The 20139-nt window shown below is 35.1% G+C and overlaps 1 protein-coding gene across 3 annotated transcripts in view; it reads left to right on the forward strand.

The window, feature by feature from the left end:
* LRP1B (LDL receptor related protein 1B) overlaps window positions 1–20139 on the forward strand; it is a 1911091-nt gene that overhangs the window by 1272024 nt on the left and 618928 nt on the right. For all 3 annotated transcript variants that reach the window (XM_017523186.2, XM_037736613.1, XM_037736614.1), the window contains exons 26-27: window positions 7320–7484; window positions 7749–7993. In XM_017523186.2, coding sequence (XP_017378675.1) covers window positions 7320–7484; window positions 7749–7993 — 410 coding nt within the window. The remainder of the gene's footprint in view (window positions 1–7319; window positions 7485–7748; window positions 7994–20139) is intronic.

Here is a 20139-nt window from a genome sequence, read left to right on the forward strand (position 1 = left end):
TTTTTTTGAGACAGAGTCTTGCTCTGTCACCCAGGCTGGAGTACAGTGGCAAGATCTCAGCTCACTGCAAACTCCACCTCCCAGGTTCAAGCAATTCTCCTGCCTCAGCCTCCCAAGTATCTGAGATTAAAAGTGCATGCCACCACACCCCGCTAATTTTTGTGTTTTTAGTAGTGATAGGGCTTCACCATGTTGGCCAGGCTGGTCTCGAACTCCTGACCTTACGTGATTTGCCTGCCTCAGCCTCCCACATTGCTGGGATTACAGGCATCAGCCACCATTCCCAGACTCTTATTTTTTTTTAAGCTTTCAAATCTCTCTACTGACCTTTGTTTGTGGAGATAACATTACAAATTAGATTGATGCTATGTTTGTATTCTTTCTATTGAAATATTTTTGTTTTTAATGCTAAGTTTAAAAGCAGCTGACAAATAACAACCGGTTGTCAGTGAAAGATGTGTGAACTCAAAATTTAGTTGAATTGAGACACGTAATCTATTTCCTATTCATTATTTTCAAGAAAGGCATTTTATTATTTAAATAGCCTATCAACTTATATTAACTTTTGTTCCATTTTCTATTTAACTGGCAGCATAGTATATTATTTTGTAATTAATTTTGCTTATAAATAATTTCATGCTAATTTTCCAGATAATTAATATTTTTATACAAAAAAAAATCTTATCTTTAAACATAATATTTTTGGAAAATAAGCCCCAACACTGAAATTTTCTAAATGTCATCTGGTACATTTAAAACAATTTGTATCTACTTGTTTGAGTTATTTATACTTTTAAACTTTTATTATAGAAATATTAAAATACACAAACTAGAAGGAATTGTATAATAAAATGTCTCGTAGCCATTATCTAGCTTAAACAATTATTAGTACATTGTCCTCTGGTATGTGAATGTTCATTTTTATCTTTTCCCAAGAGTTTATTTTCTTCACGTATTTCATTATCAAACAATAAACAATTTAGGTATTATTTTTCTGAATGTGCTTCCACAACCATATCTGTGGAAAGCCGTGAAACTAAAATTAAAGCCATATACATAAAACTAACGTTGACTGTGAACCCCATAAACCTGAGACAGGTCTCAGTTGATCTAGAAAGTTTGCTTTGCCAAGGTGGAGGGCACGTGCCCATGACACAGCCTCAGGAAATTGTTTGATTAATAAATGCAAACAAAAATAGAGGTGCCAGAGGTGGTCGGAGCACAGTTTTATTTTATGCATTTTAAGGGGACATGAGGCATTGATCCACATATGTAAGATGGACACTGTTTCCATCCAGAAAGGTGGACAACTCGAAGCAAAGTTGGGAAGGTTTGGTTATAGGTAGATAAGAGACAAATGGTGGCCTGCTTCTGAGTTTCTGACTGCCCCCTGGTAAAGAAGGCGAATGCATTTCTCTTGGTGAGCTGAGGGGTGACTTTGAATAGGATGGGAGGCAGGTTGGCCCTAAGCAGTTCCCAGCTTGACTCTTTCCTTTAGCTTTGTGATTTGGGGGCCCCAAGATTTATTTTTCTTTCACATTTCCCCCCTTTTCTTCTTAAAAATCGAAGAAAGCATTTTAGAAAAAAATGAGTAACTGTTTTCAGGCCTCATCTGTTCTGTCATGGCTACGACAGTTTATTCCTAAATGGGTAGGTCCTGAATTATTAGGAAAGCTCATTTTTAGCAGGTTGTACAGTCTCATGTTCTGTACATGAGAAAATAGGGGAAGAAAAACAACAAACGAACAATCCTGGAAAATCAGTATAGTCCACATTATGGAATGAAAGTCATTTATGTATGTGGTTTAAAATAGGTGCCTGTTATTTTCTTCTAAAGTTTAAGTTGTCTAGCTTCGGTTCAGAGGGCTTTACAAAAGCGCAGCTTGTTCATTACTGGGCACAGGCCAAACTAACTTTGGGAGAAACTTAGTTTATACTTTAGCTTTGAAACAAAGACAATTACAATCCTTTCCCAAAACAAACCTTAGTGCCTGTGGACTAGACCGCCTAAAGCCACAAGATTAGAAGTTATGTAATCTTACTAAATTTAAGATATTATTTTATTAAAATAATATCAATGTCTTATTTATTAAAGATAATATAAGCATAGATCCTTCTGTCTTGGGCTGGGTTTATAGTTTTGTAACCCCTATGCCAAATTTTGATACCTTATGGTATTTCGCAGGGATAAGTAAGAAATTGCTTGATTAATAAATGCAAACAAAAAATGTATTCTAGCAATTCTTAAGATATTCTTAATGTTTTAACTACTTTACCATTAATTTTCAAGCTTACTTATTTATTAAAGATTTTACTTGTTACATAAACTTGAAAAACCATTTGTGATTTTCCTGATAAAATATTTGATACAAGTGCTTTTATTTTCTTAAACCAACTAATTGTAGCTCTTGTATGTATTTTTAGCAGTGAAACACTATGTACATACACATAAATACATAAACACATTAGGTTTGGTTCATAAAGACCTTTTTTTTTGTCTTAGACTTTCGGATTCTTGATGACTTGTTTCACAACCCTAGGCAATTGTCAGCTAAATAGCCTTCATTTTTCATATTAAAAGAAACAACTCAGGTGAAAATCAAATAGCAAAATTTACATCATAGGGTACAGAGAGGAAAATGTGGTGGTGCTAGAGGAAAATGAAAGATGGATGCCAAATCAAACATAAAATTTAAGAAATCTATCATAAGATTGTATAAAGAGATCAATTTTATTTAAATATAGACTATCTTTTAACTGGATTTCTGAGCCTTGGGTAGAGCCCACACTGAATCATGAGTCTCCAAAAAGGGAAAATTATTATGAGGTTAGACCATGGGATACTCTTACAATTCATTAACAAATTTATTTTTCTAACATAGACATTTCTAAGTGTCTAAACTATACAATTCCTTAAAAAACAAAGAGTAGCCTGTATTGCAATAGCTGCTTTAGTCAACAAGAATCAAGTGACACAATATAAAACCAAGCAGTTTAAGAGCTGAGGTCAATTTGTCTGTTTACACTCTTGAGATTCATTAAGGAAAAACAGAGAGTTTTTCCCAAAAGGGAGCCTGGTGCCTTCCCTGTTTTCTTTAAGGGATCCTAGGGTATTCTAAACTATTTTAGGTCCCTCACGAAGCAGAGGGTGCAAGAGAAGGGAGAGACAGCAGAAGTAAATGAAGAAAATAGAGTTCAGTCAACTGAAGAGAAAAAACTTTTGGTCGAAATTAAAGACAAGGTCCTAGAAGAGAGAGAGAAAAAAAAACCATGAAGGCCTTTTAAATACACACACACACACACACACACACACACACACACACACACACACACACACACATCTTGGATGTTAGCTTTTAATTAAGCTGACTGTTAACCATTGAGCTCCTTAAAAAAAAAAAAAAAAATCTTTTAAAATCTCATTACCATATTTCAGCTAGGATAAATTGCTGCTATTTCAGAAGTATCAAATGAGAATGGGCTTCTCATTTGATACTTGGTATTTCTGAAATAGTAGCAATTTAGGAACCAAACCCAGGCTGTCATGGTGGACAAAAACACAAGGGGGCAGAACCTTTGCTATCAACCTGCAGCATGGGGTGTCAGCCATTGCTCTTTCAGTTTGGCTTGGGTAGCAGAATCTTGGCCTTGCTATGTAAATAAACCCCTTTAGTAGTCAAAATAAAAAATCTCTAAAATTTATTTTGCTTTCACATGTCCATGAAACTAAAATTATTTTTTTAAAAAAGAATTTTTTAAGAGCTCCTTAAAAAATATTCTTTTAAAATCTTGTTACCATATTTCAGTTGGATAAATTGCTGCTATTTCAGAAGTACCAACTATCAAATGAGAAAAGACTTGATTTATAATTAATAGAAACCCATTGTTTGAAAGAAATTATCTGAGATGAATCTAATCCTATGATCTCTTGCCCTGAATCATATTCTCATGGCTTTGACTCAGATTTACTTTATAAAACTAATCTACTTTTCATCTATTTTCATATAAATGATGTTGTAGTATTTAAACATTGATGTTTAAATCAATGTATGTTGCCTCCCTCCCTTTCTCTCCTTTTCTCTGTTTCTTTATCAGTTAGGAAGACTGAAAGTTTCCTTTTAAAAAATATTTATTCTCTACTATATGTGCGTGAGCATGCATGTACAAACACAAATATTTTCTCTGTGCTAATCATTCTGTGTGTAAATTGTTAATATCCATTATCTCACCTAATGTCCCCAACAAATGTGTACTATGATAGTTTTCATTTTCAGTTGAGAAAATGGGGTTTGAGATTAAGTATGCAGAAGTAAGTGACAAATTCCAACTTTGATCCAAGCTTGTTTTATACAAATGCATATACATTACCACTATTTAACACTGATGCAGCTATCTAATAACACTTACCAAAGGTCAGGGTTTTAACTTAGATAGGCAGTTCCACTCTCATCATCCTTCCCTTTTTTGTCATACTCTTTTAGCATATGTCATTACTGTTTATAAATATGTTTTGAACTGTCCTCTAATCATATTTGTAATTCCTGTTTCCTATAAGAGACTATATTCTTTTCAAAAATTGAAGTCATGGCGAATACTTAGTTTACATCATTTTACATTTCCTTAAGTAGACATAATTATTTTTAAAGGAAGATGGGTTAATTGAATTTTAAATTTTGTTCCAAAGCATTGTTTCATTTTACAAGATAGTTTACCAAATTCCTATTTTCAAGGATTATACAGAATAATAAAAGAGTCAACAAATGACAAAACTATAAATAATTAAATGAAGAACATTTTTTAATCATTTCATGATTTTATCATTTGTCAGCAAAATGTTGCCAGACCTGATAGAAAAATGTGCTGCAATATTACTTTCTCTTTTTGATTGCTGCTGTAAGAGTAAAGGGAATTTTCATCTCCCTCTCTGAAGGTTCAAGTCTCCTGAAATAAACTGGCAACAAATTAACAGGAGAAAAGGCATACAGAATTATTTATGTCCAAGTGTACATGGGACCCATACAAAGTAAGAGAATCAGAAGGCCAGATGGTTGAGGCTTATACACCCTTTTCATAAGGGCAAGCGAAATGGGGAATGTAGGGCATTTTGAGGAGTGGTAAATAACTTTCAGAGGAATTGAATGAGCCCAAAGAATAGACAGTGTCCTGGAACAAAGTTCCTCTGACCTCTGAGAGGGGGTGGCTATAGTTTCCAGAATGGTAAAGGACAGAACTTCACAGTGAACAAACATTGTCTTATCATGCAAATAAAGCCCCTGAGAAAAATCTCTGAGCTTCCCTCAGAACAATGGATGAAAAATCTGTTTGGGTGTGGTAATGAGTCTTTTCTCATCTTTGTTGTTTAATTATCCCTGGTTATTTAATGGGATTCCAAGGGAGGGGGTTTCAGACAATTGCATTTCTTTTGAAAGAGGTTTTCTTCAGTCAAATAAGGGTACTTCCAGGGCGAGAGCTCCTCCCTTGTGTTTGGGGTAAGAAAGAGAGAAAGAAGAAAAGGTTAGAATGTTCTTGAAAGGCAGCTTCTATGAACTTACAATTTTCAAAAGTACTCAGCATGCCAAAGGCACCAATGCTAGCTGATTGGTTGATGGGTGGGCTTGGAAAAGGAATCAAAAGTGCTCAGCATGCCAAAGCACCATACTTTGGCATATTATTCTCTGAGCCCCAATACTGTCCACACCCATCAATACTTAATTGTAAGCTCATGAAATCTGTTCCGCTTCCATTTTTCCCTTTCACTTAATGAAATCCTTATATACTCCCTCCTTCCCTCAATCTGAGATTGCTGAAACAAGAAACTGATGATCTCCTGTGATTCTATTTTTAACCTCATTTCTTACACTAAGTCCATCAGCTAGCTCTGACAATTCTACCTTCAGATTATATCTTGAATTGATTCACTTTTCTCCTTTACTGCCACCAGTATACTCTAGGCTACTATAATCTTTTCCGGTCCTTCATATAATCACTTAACATGCTCATACCATTGCCCCACTATTATCTATTCTCTGCATAGTAATCATGGTACCACAGTGATTAGACAGTATATCTGTATTATCTGGTACAGTATAACCTGTGTATATACAGATATACCATCTCTTCACTATTGTTGTGGCTTTTCATTCCCCTGTTTCAGCAGGCAGGAGTGTTACGGTTCTTTTCCTCCTGCCACCTGCAGCTCGGCAAGCAGGAAGCATTACAGCTCTTTGAGTCCCACAGTTTAGCAAACTCCAGGTTCTTGTTCCATGACCAAAAGGAATAAGGTACATGGATATTGGAGAGAGATTATGCAGAGTAAAATTCATTCAGTGAAAGAAAAACTCTCAACGAGAGGCTACTTAAAAGTGGGTAGCCTTCTATGAGACTGGGTCTGGGGTTTTTATGGGTTTCGAGTGAGGGAATGCTTGCTGATTGGTTTATGGATGGGCTTGGAAAATAAATCATTCAATTGGTTAAAGGCATCATTCAGAAATAACCAATTAAGAGAGAGTGGGTAACACATGGATAGAAGTTCTCACCATGGTTTGTGGATTCTATCTTGTTTTCAGGCTTTAGACTGCTCTTGGCTTGAAGGTCGAGTTTCACCAGGGACTTATCCCTGACTGCCTAAGAATTAGTCTGTCTCCTGTCACTGTCACTGTGGCTGTATAAATTTACTATGTAACCGAATAACATTTCTCCTCTATTTAAAGTCCACCAAAGGCCTATGCGCTTCTTATTCCCTTAAAATAAAATCCAAAATAATGATCTTACCCTACAAAACCCATAAGATTACCCTGTTTGACTTCATATTCCTCCCCTTTCCTCCTCACTCAGTATGCTTCTGATACATTGCTTATTTCTATTCCTCAAATAGCCCGTATTATTTTCCCTATTATGGCCTTAGCATATGTTATTTATTCTACTTACCATGCTCTTTATACTGCTCATCTTGTTGTTCAGTTTTATTGTACATATCACTCCTCAAAGTGCTTTTTTCTGATTGCCATCTCTAAGTAGGTGAGTCACCTGCTATTCTCTCTCATAGCAATTTTAAAAAAAAATTCACGACTTACATATTTATGCACTTATTTAGTCTGTCTCCTCCACTGGACAATAAGCCCTAAGAGGGTAGATAATACATCTGTTTCTCTTGTGAATTATCACCTATCCAGTGTCTAGCACAGAGTAGGCACACAATAAATATCTGTAAAATGAATGACTAAAACAATAGCATTCTTTCTTTCTTTTTTTTTTTTTTTTTTTAGAATCCTTCCTTCCTTCTTTTTTTCTTTTTTTTTTTTTTTTTTTTTTGTTTTTAGAATTCTTTTCTGGACAGACTGGGATGCAAATTTTCCTCGCATTGAATCTGCCTCTATGAGTGGTGCTGGGAGAAAAACCATCTACAAAGACATGAAAACTGGGGCTTGGCCTAATGGACTAACTGTGGACCACTTTGAGAAAAGGATAGTTTGGACAGATGCCAGGTTTAAACAATTATCTTTTTTCTGGATTTTCTTTTACTTTCCTCAGATAACATTTACAACATTGGAAAGTTCCTAACATGTCAGTATCATGTATACACATATTAAAATTGGGGGGTGGATTTTTTTTCTTTCCACAAGTCACATACAGACCCATAAAAATATTTATAAAATACCTCCTCTGTCATTTAGCTGAGTTATATGATTATGTCACTGGATTAGTTGAATGAGTTTTGACAAATTACTCATGTATTTGCCTTTCTGTAGGTCAGATGCTATTTATTCAGCCCTCTATGATGGAACAAACATGATAGAAATCATCCGAGGTCATGAATACCTTTCCCATCCCTTTGCTGTGTCTCTATATGGGAGTGAAGTCTACTGGACAGACTGGAGGACCAACACATTGTCCAAAGCCAATAAGTGGACAGGGCAGAATGTCAGTGTCATTCAGAAAACCAGTGCACAGCCATTTGACCTTCAGATATACCATCCCAGTCGCCAGCCACAGGGTAAGTGCTTGTTTACTTATGGATTGACCACTTAGAAGGTGTTGTCATCTTAATCATATATTATTTGGACTATAAAACAACTTCTATAAGTTGAAAGTTATAGATATCTTAAGCATACTCTATAAGGGAAGTGGTTTTAGCCTTTATTTTGACTTGTTTAGATTTTTTTCTCTTTCCCTTTTTATTTTCCTTATATATAAATATTTAGGGGCATCTGGGAATTAAGATCCTCCTATATATTTATTTTAAACTAAGTTCTCTAATTTTTAGATTATTACCATGTAGCATATTGGGAGGAGAGGAGGTGGTACACGAGAAAGGGTGAACCATTTGCTTGAGTTCCTCTATTTTAAGAGAAGTGAGTTCACAGGAACATATGTGCTACCTCCACCCATGTCTTCCACCTTTTGGTTCAACAGTGAACTCAATCTTGGTTTTGTGATTATATTTCCTCTGGTCAATCTTTGCCAAATGTTCCTATCTCAAGTCTCACTTTTTCCCCCTTGGGATACCATGACCATTTGGTGTAAGTAACATCAGATCATCCTTTTATACTTTTCCCCCATTATATGTTATATAACCCATGGAAATCTCATTTGAATGCAGGCAGTGTCCCCTTCATTAGCATATTTTCATTTCAGATTTTTGATTCTGAGATGACAAGTTCTCTCTTACATTTTCTCCTTCTCTTTCAGTGTGGAATAATCAGAACTTCTAACTCATTGGCATTTCATGACATTTGTTCTACACATTTAGACTTATTTTTCAAAATTTGTATTATAATATCTTTTAAACATGACTAAAACAATTACCTCTGCGGTTGACAATATCTCATGGCTATTCTTTGTCTTTCTTCAGTACATGGCCTTCATTCTCCCTTGATACTATTTCTTCTACCAAAATCTCTTCTGCATAATTTTCTGTGCCCTTCTCTGACAGTCTGATTGAATCTAATTCTTTTCCCAGACACTTTCAATTTCTCAGTTTCTATTTTTATATGTAATTGATCCTTCTTTGCTACATGGGAGTTTCTATACATACTGGACTTTGTGAGCAGTAACTTTAATTATTTTCTTCCACTCTTGACTTTTTTCAACCTATAAGCTAAAAAGCATGAGGACATTATAGAAAGAAAGTATATAGATTAGTCATTTTTGAGTTTAATAAGGATTCAGTAGATATATTGAATTTAACTAAATTTAAATGAGTCAAGAAGTTATGATTCTGACCAGCAATGGGCCACTAGTATAATGAAAAAGATACTCTTCTCTAGAACTTCCTTTAGCAGAGGAATGCCTAGTCATAAGCAAACGCTGTAGATGACAAGCACTTATAAGATATGAATGGTTTTGATTATTTCAAGTGTAAAATTATTTATACAACTGTATTTTTGTCCCTCAGATTGTTTCACATTTTATATGAATTATAATTTCTTTGTTTAGAGCAGCTTGAGTGAACTAGAACATGAAAAATGGCCTTGATCTATGTATTTCATCATTTTCCCCCACGCAAAATAGTATCAGTGTCTTTCATTTACTAACTGCACTGTCTAATTTGCCTACATTGGCATGACCTTAGTAAATTCATAGAAGAGGAAGAACTACAATGCTCTTAAGCTTTCCTGACATTTATGCATATATAGAAAAGAAGTGAGAAATTCATTGCCATTTTTGGTGGGGGGAGGCATTCTTGACATCTTAACTCAAAATATGATTTATATATGATTTTTTTACTTTACATAAAATAAGCCAGATTTTACTATCTGGATCTAATTTAACACATTTTTCCAGGATTTAGGGCAAATATTCTAGTCTTTAAATACATTTAGAGAATATCACCTATGAAAAGAACTTGCTGTTTTCTAAATGAAATTCAGTCAGTTTCCAATTTTGAGAGTGATCAGAGAACATTTTACTTTTCCCCATTATAAGGATCACTGTGCATATAATAATCATTATCTGTCCTGTTTATCTGCTTCAGTGAAGTAACACTTTCACTACTCGGGAAAAAAGATACAGGAACATATTGACTATTTTATTACCAAGGATAGAATTAAAATGAAAATGATGACAAAGGCTCGGCATTAACACGAGTACAATAATAATGGCCTATTTTCGGGTGAAAAATAACATGATGTTCATGAAAAAATAATTAATTTAAAAAATACATGACATTCAGTACTATAAAATTGAAGTATATCTTTCACAAATTAAAGAAATAAAGGTTACAAATACTATTCGAAGTTATCTAACCCTCCAAGTAGGAAATTAATAAAAGGTTTAGCACCTGTTTTCTTATAAGTAAGCATTCATTTTTCACACAAAGTTCCAAATTGGTTATTGGACATTTAAGCAGAATATTTCAGAGATCTATTTTAGATCTCTTTTGTTTTTCATGTGGTTGTTAGATGTGTCTAGGAAAAAACAAACCAAAGCTTAAACATTTGCAACATGAGGGAGCAATAGTGGGTATTTTAAATATAAATTTAAAAAACTACAGCATGAGAGAGCCAAGTTTAGAGTTAATGGCATGGCCTGGGTTCATATCCTAAATCTATGATTTCTCATCAATTGCATTATGTACCCTTCATCATTAGTATGGTTTTATTTCAGATTTGTGAGTCTCAACTATTTATATATTATTGGATATTATTGGCAAGTTATTTAACATCTCTGTACCTACCTGTTTTTTCATCTGTAAACAGAAGATAATGTATCTACATCATAGGATCTAGTAAACATTGAGTTTAATCACTATTTAATGCAAACATTTAAACGTGAGTTACTACATGAAAAGTTCTAAAAATAGTGCCTCATGCATAATTAGTGCTATGTGTTTAGTGTACATAAGTAAATTAAATTTAAAACACTAAAAGTTGCTGTAATTATATCATTTTACCAGTCTCCTTTTGTGGAAATTTAGGTAATATTTTTATGAAATATTTTAAATATATTTTCTCACATTTAAATAATTCATAATGGTCTTCCACATCATACTTTTCTATATTCTATCAACTTGCTTGAAAAATGCCAGTAAAACTATGAATCACAACTCTAAAGGGGAGCAATATGGTTCATCTCAAGAAAATCCAGGTTGCTGTGGTTTGCATGTGTCTCCTAGGATGATGTGTTGGAAACTTAATCCTCTCTCCTGCTCATGTGATGCCCATGTGTGCCCTCTGCTGTGTTATGACATAGCAAGAAGGCTCTTACTAAATATAGGCCCTCAATCCTGGACTCCCCAGCCTCCAGAGCCGTGAGCCAAATGAATTTCTGTTTATTATAAATTATCCCATCTGTGGCATTCTGCTATAGAAGCACAACATGTACTAAGACACAGTGGTGGTATCAGTCAGATGACACAGCTGTGAAATCTATCCTTTCTGCATACTCACCTTACCATCTAACACCACTCCTAATAAGTTCAGTGCAGGACACCATAAGTGTGCATTCAAAGCTGTGGTTATACTAACAGAAGGAATGCTTTAAAATTTATTTGATCTTATAAAGTAACATTTTCTCATTATAGATGTTATAAAATACAAAAAAAAAAAAAAAAGGTACAAAAAAGTTTACACCCCATTTCCCAGCTTCAAAGGAAACAAACATTTTCATATTTTTCTTCTAGTTATATCTTTGTCCATTTGGGCTGCTATGACAAAATATCGAAAACTGTGTGGCTTATAAACAAAAAGCATTTATTTCTCACAGTTTTGGAGCCTGGGAAATCCAAGGTCAAGGCATTGGCAGATTTCATGTTTGTTGTGGACCTGTTCCTCACAAATGTCTTCTCACTGCACCCTCAGATGGTGGAAGGGCCCAACAAAGTTCCTTGGGCTGCTTTATAAAGGCACTAATCTGATTAATGAGGGCTCTACCCTCATAACCTACTTACTTACTCATGTCTTCACCTATTAATGCTAACACATTGGGGATTAGGTTTCACGGTATGAATTTTGGGTTGGCAAAAACATTCAGATGTTTTTCAACCAGATATCGAATAACAAGATAATAAACAAAATGAGCACTGTTAAGTGACCTGGTTCAGAATAATAAATCTCACTAGACACAATGGCTCATGCCCATTTTCCCAGCACTTTGGGAGGCAAAGTTGGGAGAATTGCTTGGGTACAGCAGTTTGAGACTAACATGGGCAAAATGGTGAGATTACAGCTCCACAAAAATTACAAAATTAGCTGGGTGTGGTGGCACATACCTTTAGTCCCAGGTACTTCGGGGGCTGAAGTGGGAGAATCACTTCAGCCTTCGAGGTCAAGAATGCAATGAGCTGTGATCACGCACTCCAGCCTGGGTGACAGCGCGAGGTCCTGTATCAAGTAATAGTAATAATAATAGTATTAAATCTCATCAATGGTAGCACCAAGATTCCGATGAGTGTGGGAACTCCATAGTACATACTTCATTTCTTCCTAAATTAAGAAAGCTTTGCCTCTCTTTCAAATGTAAGATTTTACTGCATTTTAAATTTTGTATCTTTCTTTTTACAGTTACCATTGGCATTTTTTTTGTGTTTTTATGAATGTCTTATAAATCTCATTTTTAATTCTTATATATTTCACATCCCATGTGACTATCAAAAATGTTCTCAAGTATTCATGCATTACTGGACATTTAGTTTATTGTTATTTATTTATTTGTTTTTGAGACAGAATCTTGCCGTGTCAAACAGGCTGGGGTGCAGTGGCACGATCTCCATTCACTGCAACCTCCACATCCCAGATGCAAACCATTCTCCTGCCTCAGCCTTCCAAGGAGTTGGGATTATGGGTATGCACCACCATACTCAGCTAATTTTTGTATTTTTAGTAGAGACGGGGTTTCATCATGTTGGCCAGACTGGCCTCAAACTCCTGAACTCAAGTGATCCAACTCCTTCGCCTCCCAAAGTGCTGGGATTACAGGTGTGAACCACCATACCCAGCCAGTTTATTTTAATGCATTGCTATTTTATCATAAACTTTAATGCATGTATCTATAAATATTTTTATATTTAGTAGTTTTTTAGCAAATTTTATGATTGTTTTTGTGGTTGCCAGAAAAAAATATCTGAACATAAACTCCTCCAATTAGCAAGGCTTCACTGAACTGTAATGAAAATTGGGTTATAGTTTCTTATATTATTTTTAGAACAAAGGGAAATACTGGATACCTATGAGGTATATGTACCTTTTTTTTTTTTTTTTTTGAGACAGGATTTCACTGTGTTGCCTGTGCTGGAATGCAGTGATGCAATCTCTGTTCACTGCAATATCTGCCTCCTGGGTTCAAGCAGTTCTTCTGCCTCAGCCTCCCAAGCAGCTGGGACCACAGGTGTGTGCCACTTTGCCCAGCTAATTTTTGTATTTTTAGTAGAGACGGGGTTTCACCATATAGGCCAGGCTGGTCTCAAACTCCTGACCTCGTAATCCGTCCACCTCGGCCTCCCAAAGTGCCAGGATTACAGGCGTGAGCCACTGTGCCCAACCACGTATACCCTTCGAGAGATATGTACACACACACAATGTAGTTCTAGTTCCACCAAAATTCATGGTATAATAGGGAATCAAAACCATAAGAAAATATCTGCAACTAGCTGGGCACGGTGGCTCACACCTGTAATCCCAGCAATTTGGGAGGTCGAGGGGGAATCATGAGGTCCGGAGATCAGGACCATCATGGCCAGCATGGTAAAACCCCCTCTCTACTAACAATACAAAAATTAACCGGGCATGGTGGCGCGTGCCTGTAATCCCAGCTACTCGGGCGGCTGAGGCAGGAGAACCGCTTGAACCAGGGAGTCGGAGGTTGCAGTGAGCAAGATTGTGCCGCTACTCTCCAGCCTGGTGACAAAGCAACCAAAATGTGACTATTGAAGCCAAAATTTAAAATCTAATATTAGTAAAATAAATCTGCACAGAATTTAAAGAGAGAAATGTAACATGAGTAAATTAGATTTAGTCTAGAGGTGGTATAATTAGTCTGTTCTCACACTGCTGTTAAGATAGTACCTGAGACTAAGCAATTTATTTAAAAAGGAGGTTTAATTGATTCAAAGTTTTGCAAGACTGTGGAGGCCTCAGGGAACTTGCAGTCATGGTGGAAGGCAAAGGGGAAGTGTCACACATGAAACCCTCAGCTCTCATGAGAACTCCCTCAATATCAGGACAGCTTGGGAGAAACTACCCCTGTGATCCAATCATCTCCCACCCGGTCGCTCCCTCAATATGTGGGAATTACAACTTGAGATGAGATTTCGCTGGAGACAGAGAGCCAAACCATATCAGGTGGTCTAATTGAGGTTGAACAGAGGCTGGAACCATCAGTTCAATGCCCAGATCCTCTGACTTATACTTTGACCTCCGGAGAAGCTATTAGTTCTGATTAGCACATTTGTATATTATGCTGTTGGCAAAGATGGTAGTGGCAGTCATGAAATATTCCAATCATAGGAGTAACACAATGGAATGTATGTATTAGGCATGTGTTTGTAAGTTAAAGTAAAGGTGAGATTAAGGAGGTGAAGAAATTAGAGATAAGGGGCGGTGGTTTTAGGCATATGACATCTTCTTTGCCAAAACAAAACCCCCCAAAAAAAACAGTAAAGCAAGAAAATGTAGAGTAAAGGAGAAAGAATACAAAGTATTAGTTTTATCATGATAACTAAAATTTGAATATTAAGTATTGGGAAATTTGGAACTATAATTTCATATGTACTAGTTTCACACTGTTTAGAATAGTTCCATTATATTTCCATATGTTTTTGGAAGATTTATCTATATTAATTCTATATCAATTGGACTAATTACTATACATTTTAACCTAAATTCTCTATTTTTCATATTTTGTATGTATTGGCAATTTATAGCATATAGTTATTTAATCACCTACTGAGTAAATATACAGGAGAATGTTAATGCGTTTTTAGTATAGAGAGTACTTATTTAAATATACTACTTTTATAAATAACAACATCAATGTAGGTTTTTCTTTAAGCTGAAAATGAAAAATTCACATTTATGAAGCCATCTAGTCTAATTATATTTTTATCATTAAAATAGAATTATTAATTAAGTTTCAGGTATATTAAAAAACAACACTGACAAACAAAAATCATTTACAATAAACACTTTTTTGGTTATACGTTAGTTTTTGTTTGGATAATGAGATCTGAGTTTATATAATGAAGTATTAAATAAAAATGGTTTTGTGACTATGACTTTGTAATAATAAGTGAGCACTTACATCATTTTTTTATTAGGCCTTTACAGGTGTTAGTTTCAATGTGTGCAAAGACTTGCAGGAATAGCTCTCCATCTGAGACTCCTTCTCACGCACACCAATTAGAAATTCTTACACTAACTCAAATTTTACCTCCTCTACTTTCATGGTTAACACCATAAGGACTCAGCATTTACAGTTTGTATGGTTATTTATTTATTTATTCATTAATTGTTTCCTAACCCTGTCTTATCTACTCACCTAGATTATAAAATATTTAAGGAATAGTGTTTCATCTATTTCTTTATGTCAACTATAGAGTCTAGCTAAGTCCTTTATAACAATATTTATAATTATAATTATAGCAGCTAGTACTTGATAATCCTTATCGCATTTCCATGAGAAAAATTGTTAGCAACCCAGTTTTACAGGTGAGGAACTTAAGACAGAGAAATACTAAGTAAATTATTCAAGGTCTAATAGCCAAGGGATAACCATTCTGTTATCTGAACCCAGGGAGCCAAAGCTTTTGTCTTACTCATTACACTCTACAGGCAGAAGACATGGAATGCATGTATATTCTTCTTGGAATTATTGCATCTTATCACTAGATGGCAGTAGAGAGTCGTGTTTTATTGACATTCTCCTTGGACAACTTCCTTACCTTCCTGGAGTTTATAGTCTAAAAAGAGGAACAGACTAAATTAACAATTAGGATGAATAAAATCATTGTTACAATGGATGAATTTCCAATGTAAGAGTATAGTACACGTATTTTAAAAGGTAGCAGGGTGTGGTCCTAAAAACAAACAAAAGAAACCTTGGGATTAGTTTAGTTTCATGCTTCCCTCTGTCACTGACTAGTCATGCTACCTGAGGCAAATTACTTAATTTGGAGGAGTTTTATTTCCTCATTTGCAGACTGAAGCAACTGCAAGTAAGGAAAGAATAAATCAAGGACAAGATTGGGCAGGGGTCAGATCATGCTCACACTCAATCTCCCTACAAAGAAATACAGAGTTTTATCCTCTGGGATAAATGATTCCTGTGATGTTAAACTTGAGTGTGCATTACAATTAACAGAGGGCTTTTTAAAACACGTATTGGTAGGTGTTACCCAGAGATTCTGATTCAGCAGATCTTAGGTGGGGCTTGAGATTTTGCATCTTTAACAAATTCCCAGGAGATATGATACTGCCTTCAGAGCTATTGCTCTAAGAAAAGGAGAAAAACATAGAAAATATTTGGTCAAAGGAGTAAAAAAATGAGATTTGCATAATAGAAATTTGTAAAAGATTGATTGTAGAGACAGTATTGAAGCGTGTATGTGTGTGTATGTGTATGTATAGAATATGTCTATGTATTCATATTATGTTACACACACACACCCAGAGAGAGAGAGAGAGAGAGAGAGAGAGAGAGAGAGATTATAGAAATTAACTCCTGTGCTTATGGAGGCCAAGAAGTGCCACAATCTACTATAGGCAAACAGGAGAACCAGGGAAACCAGTGGTATGACTCAGTCCAAATGTGAAAGCCTAAAAACCAAGAGGGGTAGGTGGGTAATGGTGTAAGTCTAGGTCCGGGAGTTCACAGGCCCAGGACCAGAAGTGCCAATGATGGAGTGTAGGATAAGATATATGTCTCAGCGCAAACAGAAAACAAATTTGCCTTTCCTCCACCTTTTTATTTTATTTAGGCCTTCAGCAGATTGGATGATGCTTCCCTGTATTGGCAAGGGCAGGAACTTTTTAAGCCAGTATACTAATTCAAATACTCATCTCTTCCAGAAATATATCCAGAAATAATGTGTTGCCAGCTATCTAGGCATTCTCTACACTAGTCAAGATGACAGAGAAAGTTAACCATCACAGGAAGCTACTTCAGTAGATAGGAGGTGGCTGATGCCAAAATCTGGGAGATAGTTTTAGGTGAAATGGTTTCTGATGAGATATACTTAGAGGTGAAATCAATAAAAAGTAGTAACAGAGATTTCAGTGGGGAATCTGGGGAAAGGAGAAAGAATATGGGATGGCTTTAAGGGACTAGGTCAGCAAATGTGTTCTGCAAAAGGCCAAATAATATTAATGGATATTTTAGGACTTGTGGGCCATGTGTTCTGTTGCAGTTATTCTGCTGCCGTTGTAATGTGAAAGCAATCATATGGGAAATGAATAAGTGTGGCTATATGCCAATAAAACTTAATTTCTGGACACTGAATTTTGAATTTCATACAAGTTTTATGTGCCATGAAATAGTGTTCTTCATTTAGTTTTTTTTTTTTTTTTTTTTTTTTTTTTTTTTTTTCCAACTGTATAAACAAGTTGCTCACAAGCCAGTATTAGCCTTTAGGCCATCGTTTGCAGACACTTGATTTAAAGGATTAGCTGAAAAATTAAACTTTGGAGTGTTCGAATTTGAGATTCTTATAGGATTCAGTTGAATATTTAGGGCCAAAAAGGAAGGAAGACTTGGTCTAAAGCTAGAGCTTTCATAGTTATTCAATTGTAGGGTGAAGGCAAAAGGTAGATAAGACTTCTTATGACTATTACAGAAAATGAAAAAGGGTAAGGATAGATCCTTAGAAAACTCCAACACTAAAAAGAAAGACAAAGAAGGATGCTCAGAAAGAGGAGGCCAAGAGATGTTAGGACCAAAAATAAAGACAGAAATGTATTTGTTGGGTTAGCAACCTGGAAGAAGGTCAGTGGTAAATTTAGTGAGACAAATTTCAGTGAGTTTGTTTGCCTATGTCCTCGTGATCCTAAATTTGTCTAACATTAGATATTAGTATGACTTTCAACTCTGTTTACTACAAAATATAATTTACTAAATAGGTCTATATTGTTCATTCAAACAGTAAATTCCAACAAATACCTTTATAGCAATCAGCTTAGTCTAGAGCCAGATTACTTGGGTTCAAATTCCAAATTTGTCATATCCTGACTTCTAGTGCATGAGTAGTAGTTTGTTTCTCTACATTAGTTTGTGTTTGTTTGCTTGTTTGTAGATCTATAAAATGGAATTGTTGTGAAGATTAAATACATTAGTCTCTCTTTTTTGTTTTGTTATGTTTTGTTTTTGAGACGGAGTCTCACTCTGTTGCCCAGACTGGAGTGCAGTATTACAATCTCGACTCACTGTAACTTCCATCTTCCGGGTTCGAGCAATTCTCCAGCCTCAGCATCCCAAATAGCTGGGATTATACGTGCATGCCACCACATCTGGCTAAATTTTGTATTTTTAGTAGAGATGGGGTTTCACCATGTTGGCCAGGCTGATCTCAAACTCCTGACCTCAGATGATCCACCTGCCTTGGCCTCCCAAAGTGTTGGGATTACAAGGATGAGCCACTGCACCTAACCACATTAGTCTCTTTTAAGCACTTAGAAGATATCTGGCAAGTGCTAAGCACTTCATAAGTGTTTGTTAAGTAAATTAAATAGATTAGATTAGATAGATAGATGATAGATAGATAGATAGATAGATAGATTAGATAGATAGAGAGATGATAGAGAGATAGACAGATACACAATTCTCTTACGTTGTTTTGCACATTGCCATCAAACTCTCCTCCCCCACCCTAGGAGTTGTGTGTAAGCATGAAGAAAGTGAAATGTAACTCTCCTTTTGTATGCTTCTTTTCTACCATCCATCTGCCATGTTCTTCTTCTCTGTGTCCTCTCCCAGCTCAAAGGTGTTTTCTTCATCCACTCCAGGTGCAGAGTTAAATTTTCTCACAAACTCAGCAAGAATCTACCACCCTGGGTTTTTCTCTTTTCTTTTATATTTATTTTTTTAGCTGCTCTAATTGGATTAAAAAATATTTCCAGAATGTGATTGTTATTTTAAATATAGAGTGTCCTGCTGCAAACTCTTTATCTGTTAGATTTTCATCAATTATAAGACGTTTTCCTCTTTTTGTAGAAATTTATTTTTCATCTAAACAGAGCTTGGTTTAAAGGGGTCTTAATTATTTGTTGATAAAAATAGTACTATTTTGGCAGGAACATTTTAGTTTACTTTCAGAGTCAGGCTACTGACTCAACGGCTCCTTTTAAATTTGATTTTGAAAACCATAGCAACTGGTAAACATACAAAGTGTTTTAGATAATAATATAATGGCCTTAAAAAAAAAAAAAAGACTCAAAATCCAGAAAAAAAGAGAATGAATAAGACATTGAGAGGTTTTCCCACAGTTACAACAATAATTAGGTTAAATATATTTATAGAAATTATACTCTCAGTCTCCATTTCTCATCCTTTTATAAGACATCAATGAATTGCTCCATGAATGAATGAGTGAATAAATCTAAATGAATTACTTCGTCTAGAGAAGTTGTGTATTACAGTGGTTAAAGCCTGGACTCTGGAATCTGAATCTTTGTGTTCTCCTCTTAATACTGTTGTGATCTTGACTGAATCTTTTTTACCTTCTCAAAGTTAAGTTTAGTCTTTGCAAAATGAAAGCAATTTATTCTGTTAAACAAGGGTGACCATTAAGAAGAATAAGTAAAATAATGCTTATAAAATGGCACATTTTCTAGCATATGATGACAAAATACATTATTATTTCTTTAACTTTTAAAATCATTTTTTAAAATCTCACTTGTCCACTATGAGAAAATTGAAAGCTGTTTCTCAAACAGTAACTTTAACATCGAAATGATTTAAGTGTCTCAAATTGTATCAGAAAAATATTTCTATATAAAATTAAACCTTACTTGACAACATCTCTAAGAAAACAGGATAATCTTCTTTCACAATAAAAAACAAAAAAAAATTTTATATTCTAAGAATATTAGTGATACCATTGCTCCATAGAGGACAAAGTATCACTTACAAAACCTGAAGGATGAGGGATTTCATATAGGACTATTGATATTTTCAATTAGAAATTATGAGAAATACTTTTCATATGATTAATAA

Source organism: Cebus imitator, unplaced genomic scaffold, assembly GCF_001604975.1.
Source record: "Cebus imitator isolate Cc_AM_T3 unplaced genomic scaffold, Cebus_imitator-1.0 Scaffold27, whole genome shotgun sequence".
Lineage (NCBI taxonomy): Eukaryota > Metazoa > Chordata > Mammalia > Primates > Cebidae > Cebus > Cebus imitator.